Here is a 14,426-nt window from a genome sequence, read left to right on the forward strand (position 1 = left end):
GGGGAAAGGAGAGAAAATGAGTGGGAATTATCAGTGAGGGTGACAGAACATGAGAGACTCCTAACTCTGGGAAACTAACAAGGGGTGGTGGAAAGGGAGGTAGGCAGCGAGTTGGGGTGACTGGGTGATGGACACTGAGGGGGGCACTTGATGGGATGAGCACTAGGTTATGTTATATGTTGGCAAATTGAACTCATATGTGTGTGTGTGTGTGTGTGTGTGTGTGTGTACACACACACACACACTCAAAAAAAAAAAAAATCTGTCTACATCATGGGTATGTTACCAGAAAATCAGGAAATGAAAATACAGGTGTCAGGGGAGCCTGTGACAGCAGCTGACTTCCAAGAGAGTCAGCTACGCCTCTGCTCTGTTACAGTGGTGGGGTTGGAAGCCCTCTTGGTTTCTCACGTAATTCTGACTTAACCCATTTGTTCATGGTACTCAGAAAAGGAAATCAGTGTCTCAAGGATCTGTACACCTGGAGATCACGTCAATGTCAAAAGCCGTTGGTTTTCTGAATGACTTTAAGTGAAAGAGATGCCATCCATTAGCAGAACTCAAAACAGAAAAATCTCAAAGCTCCTGAATCATACAGGAATTGTATCTGAAGAGCATGTGGTTAGAAGTTTCCCATGAGTAACACAGTAAATCTAAGTTGGAACTTTTCACATTAGAGGGAAGTTTTTAGGCATGGAAACAAAATATTAGGAATAAATATCAATATCCTAAAGAAGGAGGATGCAACGTAATGCCTATCAAAAAACAAAAAATGACCAGGGGAAACTTCTTATGCCTTCTTTCACCGTGAAACTCTTGCAAATGGAAATATTCTACAATAAAAACACAGATATCTGTCCATTATCAACCCGTAGCCTTGTCAGCTGACACCACTTACCTGCTCTAGTACATACGCTGCACCAGAATCAATTGCTCCACCCAGCTCACGATATTGACCAGAATACCTGATGTATCCCCAAGTAAGAAGTGCTATTAACAGCAGTCCAACCATACAATTGAACAGCTGGGCCACAATCTCAAGACCAACAAAGCCAGTGAGGCCTGAGGCTATGTACAAGATCACAATGCCTGTAAAAAGCACTGCAGGGGTTCGGAAGGTGCTGAAGACATTCTTGCTGCCATTGTGCTTGCAGAAGTTCTCATAGAGCTCCTTGATCTCCTCCTCTAGTTCCTGCTGGTAACGAAGGCTAAAATCCTTCCCACCCATCTTCTTGGTCTTCTTAAAATGGTCCAGAGCAAGCTGTTTGAATTCACCGTGCTTCTCCTCTAGAATGTCTGGGGACAAATAAGGTTTCTCTCCCCCACAAACCTAAAAAGAATAAAGACATAACATACTGAAGATCTCTTTGAAAACAAGTGCCCAATAAAACAAGTGAAAACACTGAAAAAGTCCAAATATTTAAGATATTAGAAATTAACTTTAAAATGATGACCAAGACCAATAAAGTCTGAGTTTACTTCCTCTGAAAAGTGCACTGAAATAAGGAGGGTGACATTAACTGCATTGGAAGAAAGCCTTACTTAGCAACGGAAAGAACCAGAAGACCCCAATTACCAGGGGGGCCTGAACACAGTTTTGTTGTCTCGTCATCTTCAGATTCATTAAACAAGGTCAGTCTGGGCTTCTGCCGTAAGCCACAGGCCCACATTATAGCTACCTCAGAATAAAACACATGCCTGGCATACCTCTTCCATGTTGTTGTAATAAATGTCTTTGGCGGAGGCTGCAGCTGCTAAATTGTTAGCTTCAGCGGTGGCCTTATAATAAGAAAAGAAAGCATAAACTCTGAATCCCTTCTCTTTAACATTCTTCCACAAATAACCAAGTGCCAATTCCCTCTCACCCTACTCCCATTCTTCCTTTTTTAGGATCCTTCTGCCATTTTTTAGGTTTCCATATAGCCCAATGTATGAGATAAAATATTCCTTTTTCACCAAATTTTCTGCCCCCCCCGCCAAAAAAAACATTCTGATACATAAGTCTTTATTATAAATTAAATCTCTGGAAGTATCATTCCCTTTGCTTTAATTTTAAGTGTTAAAAAAAAAAGAAAATAAATAATTTTAAGTGTTAAGAAATAGACATGGGTCAAAAAAAAGAGAAAACATTTATCTTTATATGAATTTTAAACTCTAGCTTCCTTTGTGAAAATGCTTTGCTACTAAAGAAATAAATATCTGGCAGTAAACGGCTTTATGTTCTGCACATAAAAGTCAGAAATTGGGCAGCCTGGATGACTCAGCGGTTTAGCACCGCCTTCAGCCCAGAGCATGATCCTGGAGACCCAGGATCAAGTCCCGTCAAGTTCCCTGCGTGGAACCTGCTTCTCCCTCTGCCTATGTTTCTGCCGCCCGCCACCCTCCCCCCCCCCCCCCCCCCCCCCCCCCGTGTATCGTGTATCTCATGAATAAATAAATAAAATCTTAAAAAAAAAAAAAAAGAAAGTCAAAAATTATGTTTTATCAAAATGACATCTTGAAAACAGCAAAATGTTGAAAATAAAAGTCATTGAAAATAAAAAACCTGACCAGTAAGTAGTAAATAAGTATGTCAGGACATGTTCTACTAAAGTAGACAGCAGATAACAGGAAAATAATTTGCTTAAGATAACTGGGCCTGGGGAAGCCCGGGTGGCTCAGCAGTTTAGCGCCATCTTCAGCCCAGGGTGTGATCCTGGAGACCCTGGATCGAGTCCCATGTCAGGCTCCCTGCATGGAGCCTACTTCTCCCTCTGCCTGTGCCTGTCTCTCATGAATAAATAAACAAAAATTAAAAAATATATATATGTATATATAACTGGGCCTGTTCTATCCACAGTATGTTTGGTGGGATATAGTCCCAGTGAGGAGCCCTTCTGCTTTAACTCTGTATTTAACACCCAGAAGGCAGTAACAATGGTGAAAAATGTACTAAAAATTAACACACTTCAGCATTAACAGGCAGGGAGAGCAACAGCATTCTCCTTTTTTTTCTTTTTTAAAGATTTATTAATCTATTTTTTCTTTTTTTGAGAGAGAGAGAAAGAGAGAGAGAGTGTGTGTGTGTGTGTGTGTGTGTGTGTGTGTGCATGAGTGGGGGGAGGGGCAGAGGAAGAGGGAGAGGGAAAATTCTCAAGTAGACCACCCCGCTGAGTGCAGAGCCCTACTAGGGGCTCAATCTCAGGATCATGAGATCATGACCTAAGCCAAAATCAAGGGTCAGATGCCTGACTGAGCCACTCAGGTACCCTGCATTCCCTTCTTAAAGGATGCTGCTGCTTGTGCATGGGTCAACAAGTAATCAAACAGTATCATTTAGGATGTCAAAGAATTGCTTACCTGAAGCATGGATTTGGGATGAGGCAGATCTTCTCCTTGATAAATTTTAATATATGCCTTATAATAGAAACATAAAAACACTCATGAAAAATGTGATTCTGTCACATTTAATCATACTTTAAGTTACAGAAAGTGACTATACAACTGCATTTTCCTAAAGACCTAGATCAACACCCAGGAATTAGCAAAAACACAACACACCTTTGAGTGCATGTTAGCGTTTTTAGTTAACTAAATATGTTCTCAAGCAGCACGAGACTACCAAGGCTAGGAGTCCCACCAGATTCCCCATGCACACTGGCCTCACCACTACCTGTGGGCACAGTGACCATCCGCCTTGAGGTAGTCGTGTCACATCTAGGTGCCGTCTCCTCCTACTCACAGCAACTTCCTAACCACCTCCTGTCCACACCATCTTCCTTGAGGAACAATCTTCCTTTAGCCACAGTAATTACTCCTCTAAGAAAGTGCAAAGAACATCCATTTGGTTCTTAGACCGATACTGCCACCCAGTGGCCCACTCCTGGAAGGACACTGAAGGCTCTGAAAATGCCTCTCAATATCTCCCCCATGAAAATCATCCCTAAGCTTTAAAATAGTAAAATCCAAGTTAGTTTACAACCTAGATCAGTTTTACCAAAAGTCAAATATTCTGACAATTAAAACCCATATTTACCTTAAAATACTCTAGTAGCCCCCGACAGGTGACTTTGGAGCCATTGATCTCCTTCTCCATTAAGTTAGCTGGGTTTAATACAAATGGTATCAGGGTCTGAAGCTGCTCTTTGAATTCACTGGCAATATCTGTTCACAAGACCATGAAGAAGAAAACAGTCAGCTAGACAGACTTGTTCAACCAAGCGGAGTATAAAATGTTTCAACATCTGCCAGTTCAAAGTGAGGGGAGGGAAGGTCCCAACTGTGTCTGGCACCTTCTGCAGCCCATGACCTCTGTCTGCACGTATCTTTACAGTCTCCTCCCTTCTGTCCTCGTGATTAAGAGCTGCTTAGACCAGAACAGAAAGTGGAGAATATCCTTCCCCTGGTTTTCATCCTGGGGGATTTAGTCTACTTGATAGCCTTTCAAGAAATCTCATTTTTAAGGAATTTTACTAATACAGTCATCAAAAAAAAAAATTATCAACCCCTCAAGTCCTCTCTCCCTTGCCATACCTTCACACTCCCACTTGAATTCATTAGCAATTACTACTCATCATCCATTTGCTTTTCTATTGTTCATTTTTTTAATGTTAAAATAAATAGAAGCATCTGTATGTAGGTATATTTCTGGAGAAAGGAAAGGATTTTCTAAAACAAGACTCAAGCCATACATAAAATCAAACGTGAATGAATTTAACCACATTAAAACCAAGGCACCATAAAAAAAAAAAAAAGACAGAAGATGGGAGAAGATATCTGTAACATACAACAAAGGTTTCTATCTTAAAATACACATAGAGGATCTATACACTGCAGATAAAGACAAACCCAATCTAAAACTTAACAGGCATGAATAGGAACTGCAGAGCAAAGAAAGCATGAATGTAAATAAATATATGAAAAGATACTTAATCCTATTAGTAACCAGAGAAATGCTATTTAATGCCACAATGACATACTATTTTATATCACTAATTTGGCAAAAACTAGATGTCTGATCACACTGAGCATTGCCTAGGATATGGATCAATGGGAATTTCTCTATACACTGATGAAGAAAACATAAATTGGAAGCATCATTTCAGAAAACAATTTAGCATTATACAGTAAAGGTGAAAATATACAAATTCTGGGATGCCTTGGGTGGCTCAGTGATTGAGGTCTGCCTTCAGCCCAGGGCATGATCGTGGAGTCCTGGGATCAAGTCCCTCTATCTATGTCTCTGCCTCTCTCTGTCTCTCATGAATAAATAAATATAATCTTTTTAAAAAATATACAAATTCTAATATCCAGCAATTCTGCTTTTAAAGCACATACCCTTGGGAGACTCCCATATACCTATATAAACTAGAATATCCACAGCAGCAATGTTCATAATAGTAATGTGAACTGGAAAAGTTCACATTCCATCAAGAATAAACTCTGTTATATTCACGGAAGCCATAATTATACTACAATGAAAATGAGTGAACTAAACTACACACTGTAATACAGATAATCTCAGAAATAAAACACTAAGGGGTGCCTGGGTAGCTCAGTCAGTTGAGCATCCGACTCTTGATTTTTGGCTCAGGTCATGAGATCAAGCCCCATGTTGGGCTCCCCACTTATCACAGAGTCTACTTGAGATCCTTTCTTGCCTTCTCCCTCTACCCCTCACCCTGACTGCAGGCTCTCTCTCTAAAATAAATAAATCCTGGGGACGCTAGATGGCTCAGTGGTTTAGCATTTGCCTTCAGCTCTGGGCATGATCCTGGAGTCCTGGGATAGAGTCCCACATCGGGCTTCCTGAATGGAGCCTGCTTCTCCCTCTGCTTGCCTCTGCCTCTCATGAATAAATAAATAAAATCTTTAAAAAAAAAAAAAACAAATCCTTAAAAATATTTTAAATAAAAAAAGAAATCAAACACTCAATGAAAATACAAGTTGGCCACATACTATTTTTTATAAGTTCAAAATTTTAAAAACTTATCAACAGACTAAGTGATTCAAACACAAGTAATGATTTTTTTAAAAAATTCAAGGGCAAAGGGCACCTGGGCGGCTCAGTCATTTAAGCGTCCTTCAGCCCAGGGTCCTGGGACAGAGCCCTGTATCAGGCCCCTTGCTCAATAGGGAGTCTGCTTCTCCCTCTCCCTTTGCCCCTCCCCTTACTCGTGCTCTCTCACACACTCACTCTCTCTTAAATAAATAAATAAAATCTTAAAAAAAAATCCAAAGGCAAAATAAGCAAAATTTAGAATAGTGGTTATTTTTGTGGGAGGCAGGAGGGAGATGGGATAGGGAAGAACCACATAGGTATAAGAAATAGTACTGGTAATGTTCTAGACAACAGAATGGGCAAACTACAACCCTTAGGCAAATTATGGCCTGCTAACTAAAATTGTAAATACAGTTTTGTTGAAACACAACCATGTCTTCATTTACGCATTGTCTTCAGCTGCTTTCTTGCTACAACAGCAAAGCTGAGTAATTAATATGGTCCACAAAGCCTAAAACATTTACTATCTGCTCCATTACAGAAAAAATTTGCCAATTCTGGTTCTAGATATTGTCAGGTAATATGTTCATGATGTTTATATGACATTTTATACTTTTTTCTTTTTTTTTAATAATAAATTTTTTATTGGTGTTCAATTTGCCAACATACAGAGTAACACCCAGTGCTCATCCCGTCAAGTGTCCCCTTCAGTGCCCGTCACCCATTCCCCCCCACCCCGCCCTCCTCCCCTTCCACCACCCCTAGTTCGTTTCCCAGAGTTAGGAGTCTTTATGTTTTCTGTCTCCCTTTCTGATATTTCCCACACACTTCTTCTCCCTTCCCTTATATTCCCTTTCACTATTATTTATATTCCCCAAATGAATGAGAACATACAATGTTTGTCCTTCTCCAATTGACTTACTTCACTCAGTATAATACCCTCCAGTTCTATCCACGTTGAAGCAAATGGTGGGTATTTGTCATTTCTAATGGCTGAGTAATATTCCATTGGACATTTTATACTTTTTTCTAAAGATTTTATTTATTCATGAAAGACAGAGAGAGAGGTAGACACACACAGGCAGAGAGAGAAGCAGGCTCCCTATGGGAGCCTGATGTGGAACTCAATCCCAGGACCCCAGGATCACGCCCTGAACCAAAGGCAGATGCTTACCACTGAGCCACCCGGGTGCCCTGACATTTTGTACTTTTAAAAAAGACTTTACTTATTTTAAAACAAGAATGAGAGACAGAATGAGCATGAGCCAGGAGGGGAAGCAGAGGGAAAGAAGCAGACTTCCTATTGAGCAGGGAGCCCAATGTAGGGCTCGATCCCAGGACCCCAGGATCATGACCCAAGCAAAGGCAGACAATCAACTGAGCCACCCGGGCACCCTGTGGTTTTACACCTTATCTATATAAGTTCTAGGTATTCTTTTATATACACAATAGTTTTGCATTCTTTTGGATACCTAATAGTATATTTTAAAATTTAACTACTGTTTTAATTTGCTTTCATATCTGTTATTGCTAGCTGGACCAAACTTTCTCCCATACTGGTTCATCAGCTAATTTCCTTTTCCTTTACCAGGGACCTATATCTTATAATATAGTCACTCTTCACACACACACACACACACAAAAAAAAAAAAAAAAAAGCTATCCTAATGTGTACTATAATCACTGAAACATTTTCTCCAGTTTGTTTTTAAATAGGCATAAAATTATTAAGTATTCAAATTTATATCACTTTTCCCTGACAATCTTATTCTTCATAATTTTAAAGAGTTCTTCCTCAATTCCAGAGATCTAATAAAATTAAATATTCCCCCATGCTTTAATTTTTATGATTTGTCTGTAATCTACTTAGAATTTATTTACGCCTCATAAATTAAAACCCACATGGTATTTCTCTCTAAATAGTAACACGTACTTTTCATCTCCACCAATTCCCATCCCATCTTAAATAACTGATTATAAGATCTCATGACATTGAAAAAATTTTTGGGTTTTTTTGATTTGTCCTACCTAAGTAAATGGGTACCAATCTCCTATCCAGATACTCTTAATTCTGTATCTCCTCAGGATGGCGCCAAAGTACGGCCTTTACCAATTTTAAAAAGGGATTAATCCCCATATTACACATTGATTAGTGGCTTAATATATGTATATGCTAAAGGTGACATTTCAACCGTGGGGGAAGTTGGACTATTCAATAAATACTTTAGGGACAAATGGGGAGCCACTCAGAAAATAAAATGGATCTAAACTCGATCATAAATTATAATGTGAAAATGAAACTACAAAATTTCAAGAAAAAAGTGGGATAAATTCTTTATAACTTAGAGTGAAAGACAATAAAATAGTGTACATACTATGCTATTCTGTGTATATTCATATTTGCTTGCACATCCTAAAGAAACTCTGGAAGCCTAAAAAAATAGAAGAGAGACTAACTTCTCACTAAATACTTTCTAATCCTTTTTGGGATTTTAAACATGTGAATGTATTACATATTTTTTTAAAAAGCCTATTTTTATGGTTTCAACTTTTATCATACTGAAAGACTAAGAGCTTCAAAAATATTTCACTCAGGAACTGGCATAATCTAGACACCACAGATTGTTCCAATACTCAGTTTTTTGTTTGTTTGGTTTTGTTTTTTTTTTTAAGATTTATTCATGAGAGACACAGAGAGAGAGGCAGAGACACAGGCAGAGGGAGAAGCAGGCTCCATGCAGGGAGCCCGATGTGGAACTCAATCCCGGGACCCCAGGACCACGCCCTGAGCCAAAGGCAGGTGCCAAACAAACCGCTGAGTCACCCAGGGATCCCCACCAATACTCGGTTTTATCCAGATTTAACACACCCTCTGCTATTAATGCTTTTATTGAAGGCTGTACCAAAACACTAGTTTTAGACTCAGAATAGGTAGGAATTATTTTCTGACAATCTTAAAATCTCATGGTTTCAAAGAAGATTGTGCCCTACAACTCTTCTGTTAAATTTCTAGCCAAACAATTCAGGGGTTACTGCATTTGGTATCTCTGCTCTAGAAAATATGAAGATGACAGTTGTCTTTATGGTGTGACACAGTCATCTGTGTCTGATCAAAGGGGTCTCGAAAGTGAGCTAACTTAGCTAACAGGAAGCAGCAGTTGAGCAGCGATTATATCAAAACTGAGACTGTGTTTGGCAAGTGTTCACCTCTGAATAATTGGTCATTCTTTGAAAAAAAAAATATATATACACACACACACATATATCGTAAAATAAAATCACTAAAATAATTCCTGAGTATTCAGGAGAACATTTGTAGAAAATGTAGCTTTTATTAAATTCAGATGTTCTAAAGTAATTACATTAACGTCTTTCTACAAATTAGCCCTAACTGCTCTCAAGCTACTGTTGTCTTTTCTGGGTTATATGGAATGGGCTTGCAGGATCTCAACCTAAGTCATCATACAAGTATATACTTAAGAAGAGACAACATGTAGGCATTTTCTTTAATTCTGAAAAATACATCAGCTCTATTTACGTCCCCCACAATAAAGTTTATGTGGTTCTCAATCAAGTACTTGCCAAATACTCCAAGTCACCAACTATTTGCTATTTAGCTCCAATATATGCTTCACTCAAAACCCTTTAATACCCTGTTTAAAAGGTTCCCTAAAATTACAAAATAGTCATCTGCAAAGCCTCTAAAAAGTACACAAACCTTTGCAGAGCTAATAAAAATTCTTTATGAACAATCCTCCTAAGGACTATAGTTCCTAAAATTGACACACAAGGCAGAATATAAATATATTTTTAAATAAAGCAAAAGAGGAAATTTTTATTTTTCAAATTAAAAAATTTTTATTATTTTTTAAAGATTTTATTTATTTGAGAGAGACCAAAAGTGAGAAAGATCACAGAGGGAGAGGGAGAAACAGACTCACTACTGAGCAGAAAGCCAGATGCAGAGCTCGATCCCAAGACCGCGAGATCATGACCTGAGCTAAAGATAGACGGCTAACTGACTGAACCACCCAGGCAGCCCAATATAATTGTTTTTAAAATAAAAGATTTAGGGGCACCTGTGTGGCTCAGTCAGTTAAGTGTCTGCCTTCAGCTCAGGTCATGATCTCAGGGTCCTGGGATCAAGCCCCAAGTCTGACTCCCTGCTCAGCAGACAGCCTGCTTCTCCTCCCTCTCCCTCTAACCCTACCCCCCCCCCCCCCCCATTCATGATCTCACATGCTCTGCTCTCTCTCTCACTCAAATAAATAATTTTTAAAAATAAAAACATAATTATAAATATATTTTTAAATAAATAGGATCACACAACATATGTTACTATGCAACTTTTTTACATTTAATATGTCATAGACATCTATGCAAACACAGATAGATCCATCTATCTATCTATCTAGGGAGATCCATCTGCCTGGGTGGCTCAGTCAGTTAAGCATCTGACTCTTGATTTCAGCTCGGGGTCATAATCTCAGGGTCATGAGTCTGAGCCCTGTGTTTGGCTCCACACAAAGCAGAGTCTGCCTGGGATTCTCTCTCTCTCTCCTTCCTCCCTGCTCTCTTAAAAAGAAGACTTTACATAACTTTTAAAATAAACTTTTAAAAGTGCAAGTGTACCATAATTTAACCAATCTTTCAAAAACACTCACTTAAGTTGTTTCTAATTATTCCCTATTATAATAATGCTACAGTAAAAATATATCATTATCCATATATTTTTACCTACTTATTTGGACAGTTCCTTAAGATACTTTCTTAAAAGTGAAATACTGGATCAAAGGATATAAACATTTTAAATTCTGAAAATTATCTATAAAAACAATGAATTTGTACCAATAAACTTGCACTTTCTCAATTAGTGTGATGCTACATGTATTTTCATGAGTATATACTGACCATTTGTACTTCTTCCTATGGGACTTCATTTTCATGTAAAAGAGTAAGATTTTAACCCCATAAATGTGTTTTAAAGTTCAATGATGAATAAGGGAAGCAAATAGTATATAATTATGAGACTAATAGCTCCTTATACATAATTTGTTCCCTATTTTATAAATACAATAGGAAAATCAGCACACTGAATATTTACTGATAAGCTGTTTACGGGGATCCCTAGGTGGCTCAGCAGTTTGGCACCCGCTTTGGCCCAGGGCATAATCCTGGAAACCCAGGATTGAGTCCCACGTCAGGCTCCCTGCATGGCTGGCTTCTCCCTCTCCCTGTGTCTCTGCCTCTCTTTCCCTCTCTCTGTGTATCTCATGAATAAATACATTTTAAAAATTAAAAAAAAAAAAAAAGCTGAAAGCTGTTCATACTTTTTTTTTTTAATGATTTTATTTATTTATTCATGAAAGACAGAGAGGCAGAGACATAGGCAGAGGAAGAAGCAGGCTCCATCCAGGAAGCCTGATGTGGGACTTGATCCTGGGACTCCGGGATCACACCTTGAGCCAAAGGCAGATGGCTCAACCGCTGAGCCACCCAGGCATCCCAATTTTATTTAATTTTATTTATGAGGGCAGCCTTGGTGGCACAGAGGTTTAGCGCTGCCTGCAGCCCGGGGTGTGATCCTGGAGACCCAGGATCGAGCCCCACATCGGGCTTCCTGGATGGAGCCTGCTTCTCCCTCTGCCTGTGTCTCTGCCTCTCTCTTTGCTCTCTCTGAATGAATAAATAAATAAATAAATCTTAAAAAAAAAAAAAAAAAAGCAAGCCCTAGGATTCTATTAAACAGTTTCTGGGGCAGCCCCGGTGGCACAGCGGTTTAGTGCCGCCTGCAGCATAGGGCGTGATCCTGGAGACCTGGGATCGAGTCCCACGTCGGGCTCTCTGCATGGTGCCTGCTTCTCCCTCTGCCTCTCTCTCTAGCTGTGTCCCTATGAATAAATAAATAAAATCTTAAAAAAAAAAAAAGTTTCTGATAATGAGCAAAAATTTAAATAATAATAATAATAATAATAATTTTATTTATGAGACACTTTATTCATGAGACATGGAGAGAGGGGCAGAGGCATAGGAAGAGGGAGGAGAAGCAGGCTCTATGCAAGGAACCCGATGTGAGACTCAATCCCAGGACCCCAGGATCACGTCCTGAGCCGAACACAGACGCTCAACCACTGATTCACTCAGGTGTCCCCATAATTTTTAAATACATACAGGACTGAACAGTATCTTCTCAAAATGCATGTCCTCCTGGAATCTCAGGACATGACCTTACTTGGAAATTACAGATATAACTAGTTGAGATCATACTGGATTACGGGGTGATCTACATCTAAACAATGGTGTACTTAGGAGAGAACACACAGAGACACACAGAAAGAAGGCAGCCATGTAATGAAAGAGACCAGAGTGACACACGCAGCTCCAAGCCAAAGGATGCCAAGGCCTGCCAGCAAACCTCAGAAGCTACAAGAGAAGCAGGGGACAGATTCTCCTCAGAGAAGAGAATCTCCTTCCTCCAGAAGCAATCAATGCTGACACCATGATTTCACAATTCTGGTCTCCTGAATTTTTAAGCAGTAAATTTCTGGTGTCCTAAACCGCCCAGTTTATGGTGGTTTGTAACAGCAGTCCTAGGAAACAGATACAATATGCACACCCAACAGTGATACACAATTTCAGAAGTTGGGGTTAGAAAATGAGTTCTTCCTATTTCCTGGAATGACATAATAAAAGTGAAATTTTTTTAAGATTTATTTATTCATGAGAGACAGAGAGAGAGAGAGAGGCAGAGACACAGGCAGAGGGAGAAACAGGCTCCATGCAGGGAGCCCAATGCAGGACCCGATCCTGGGTCTCCAGGATCACGCCCCGGACCAAAGGCAGACGCCCAACCGCTGAGCCACCCAGGCCATCTCTAAAAGTAAATTTTAAAACAATGTTTTGGGGCCTTTGGGTGCCTCCGTAGGTTAAGCATTTGCCTTGGGCTCAGGTCATGATCCCAGGGTGATTGGATCAAGCCCCACACCTGGCCCCCTGCTCAGTGGAGAGTCTGCTTCTCTCTCTGCCCCTCACCCAACGCCTGCTCAGTCTCAAATAAAATAAAATCTTTTAAAAGAATAAAATTAAAATCATAAAAACAATGTTTTGAAACATTAAAATGCTTGAAAATACAGAGGAATGCCATTTTGTATGTTTGTAGCTGATAACCTGAGAACACCCTGAGGCAAGTACACAAGGACGTCATGATAACCCACCCTCAGCATCCTCATTTAGGAATCCAGCCCTGGACACCTCCATTCTCAGTGATGAACAAACCTGAGTTTAGGTTTGGTAAAGTATTTTTAAAAAGAGTGGTAAAATCCTAAAGGACCACATTACCTACACACTCCACTTTCTCTAATATACTTCATTCAGAAAAGTCACTTGCAACTGCTTTTAAGTAAAAAGTTCTAGCTCCAGTGTTGCCTCTGCAGATTTTTCTCAAAATCCAGACCCCATCCTTGGATTTCTGAATTGCCATCTAATAGACTCTGGAAGTTTCCTGTTCAGGAAAGCTGCCAACCACATAAAAATATCATGTAGTGACCAAAGAGAAAGTAAAGGTAAGTCTCTCAAACTCAGTTTTTTCTGCAACGTGAAGGCCAGCTGGAATGTAATCTTAAATTGAACAAGTATATTAACATTCTTAGATCAAATAAGTCAAATAAATAGAAAATTATGTATTTTATATTTAATACAAGGTTATGAAAACCTCCCACTTCAAAAGGCAAGTTCTCCTGGAAACTAAACATTTTACACCCTCTAAATTATTTCCCTAAAATAACAGACCATCTATTTTAGCTCACTAAGACCTTGGGGCAAAAAGAAAAAAACAAAACAGATGTGAATGTCTGCCCCCCACACTCATTAGCAGAGTGCTCTGAGCAGTTCCTAAACTTTCCTAAGCCAGTTTCTTCATTTGTCAGAGAAAGGAGAGGATGGTACCAGCTTATGGAAGCACTGGGAACATGACATAGGAAAGTAAACCAGCACAGCATTGGCGCTCCTGTGGTCTGAATGTTTGCATCCCCACTAAATGTGTATATGGAAACCCTAACCCCTAAAGGCTATGGTATTAGCAGGCCATGAGGCTAGCGCCCTTGTAAATGGCACCAGCAGGCTTATAAAAAGAGCCAGTTCCCTAGCCCTTCCACCACACGAGGATACCACCAGAAGTCTAATAGCAGAAAGACACCTGACCATGCTGGCACCCTGACCTTGGACTTCCAGCCTCCAGAAGTATAAGAACTAGATTTCTGTTGTTTATAAGCCACCCAGAATATGGCACTGTTACAGAAGCCCCAACAGATGGACGGCAGGAAGTATAGCAGAGCCTCCAGAAATGGGAGCTATTTTTATTGCTACTTTGCGGGAACCTGAACAGCTAAGTTTATAAAGCAAAGTGCTAGTTTAGGGCACCTGGGTGGCTCAGTGGTTGAGCATCTGC

At 39.7% G+C, this 14,426-nt stretch overlaps 1 protein-coding gene across 2 annotated transcripts in view; it reads right to left on the minus strand.

Moving 5' to 3' along the window:
- The window catches only part of ATL3 (atlastin GTPase 3), a 63,850-nt gene that overhangs the window by 4,786 nt on the left and 44,638 nt on the right, over window positions 1-14,426 (minus strand). Inside the window, exons 9-12 of one of the 2 annotated variants that reach the window (XM_026004615.2) lie at window positions 4,016-4,143; window positions 3,340-3,396; window positions 1,708-1,779; window positions 899-1,330 (exon numbers count right to left, since the gene is read on the minus strand). In XM_026004615.2, the coding sequence (XP_025860400.2) occupies window positions 899-1,330; window positions 1,708-1,779; window positions 3,340-3,396; window positions 4,016-4,143 (689 nt within the window). The remainder of the gene's footprint in view (window positions 1-898; window positions 1,331-1,707; window positions 1,780-3,339; window positions 3,397-4,015; window positions 4,144-14,426) is intronic. The other variant, XM_026004616.2, reaches the window with a different exon arrangement.

Source organism: Vulpes vulpes, chromosome 5 (genome assembly GCF_048418805.1).
Source record: "Vulpes vulpes isolate BD-2025 chromosome 5, VulVul3, whole genome shotgun sequence".
Classification (NCBI taxonomy): domain Eukaryota; kingdom Metazoa; phylum Chordata; class Mammalia; order Carnivora; family Canidae; genus Vulpes; species Vulpes vulpes.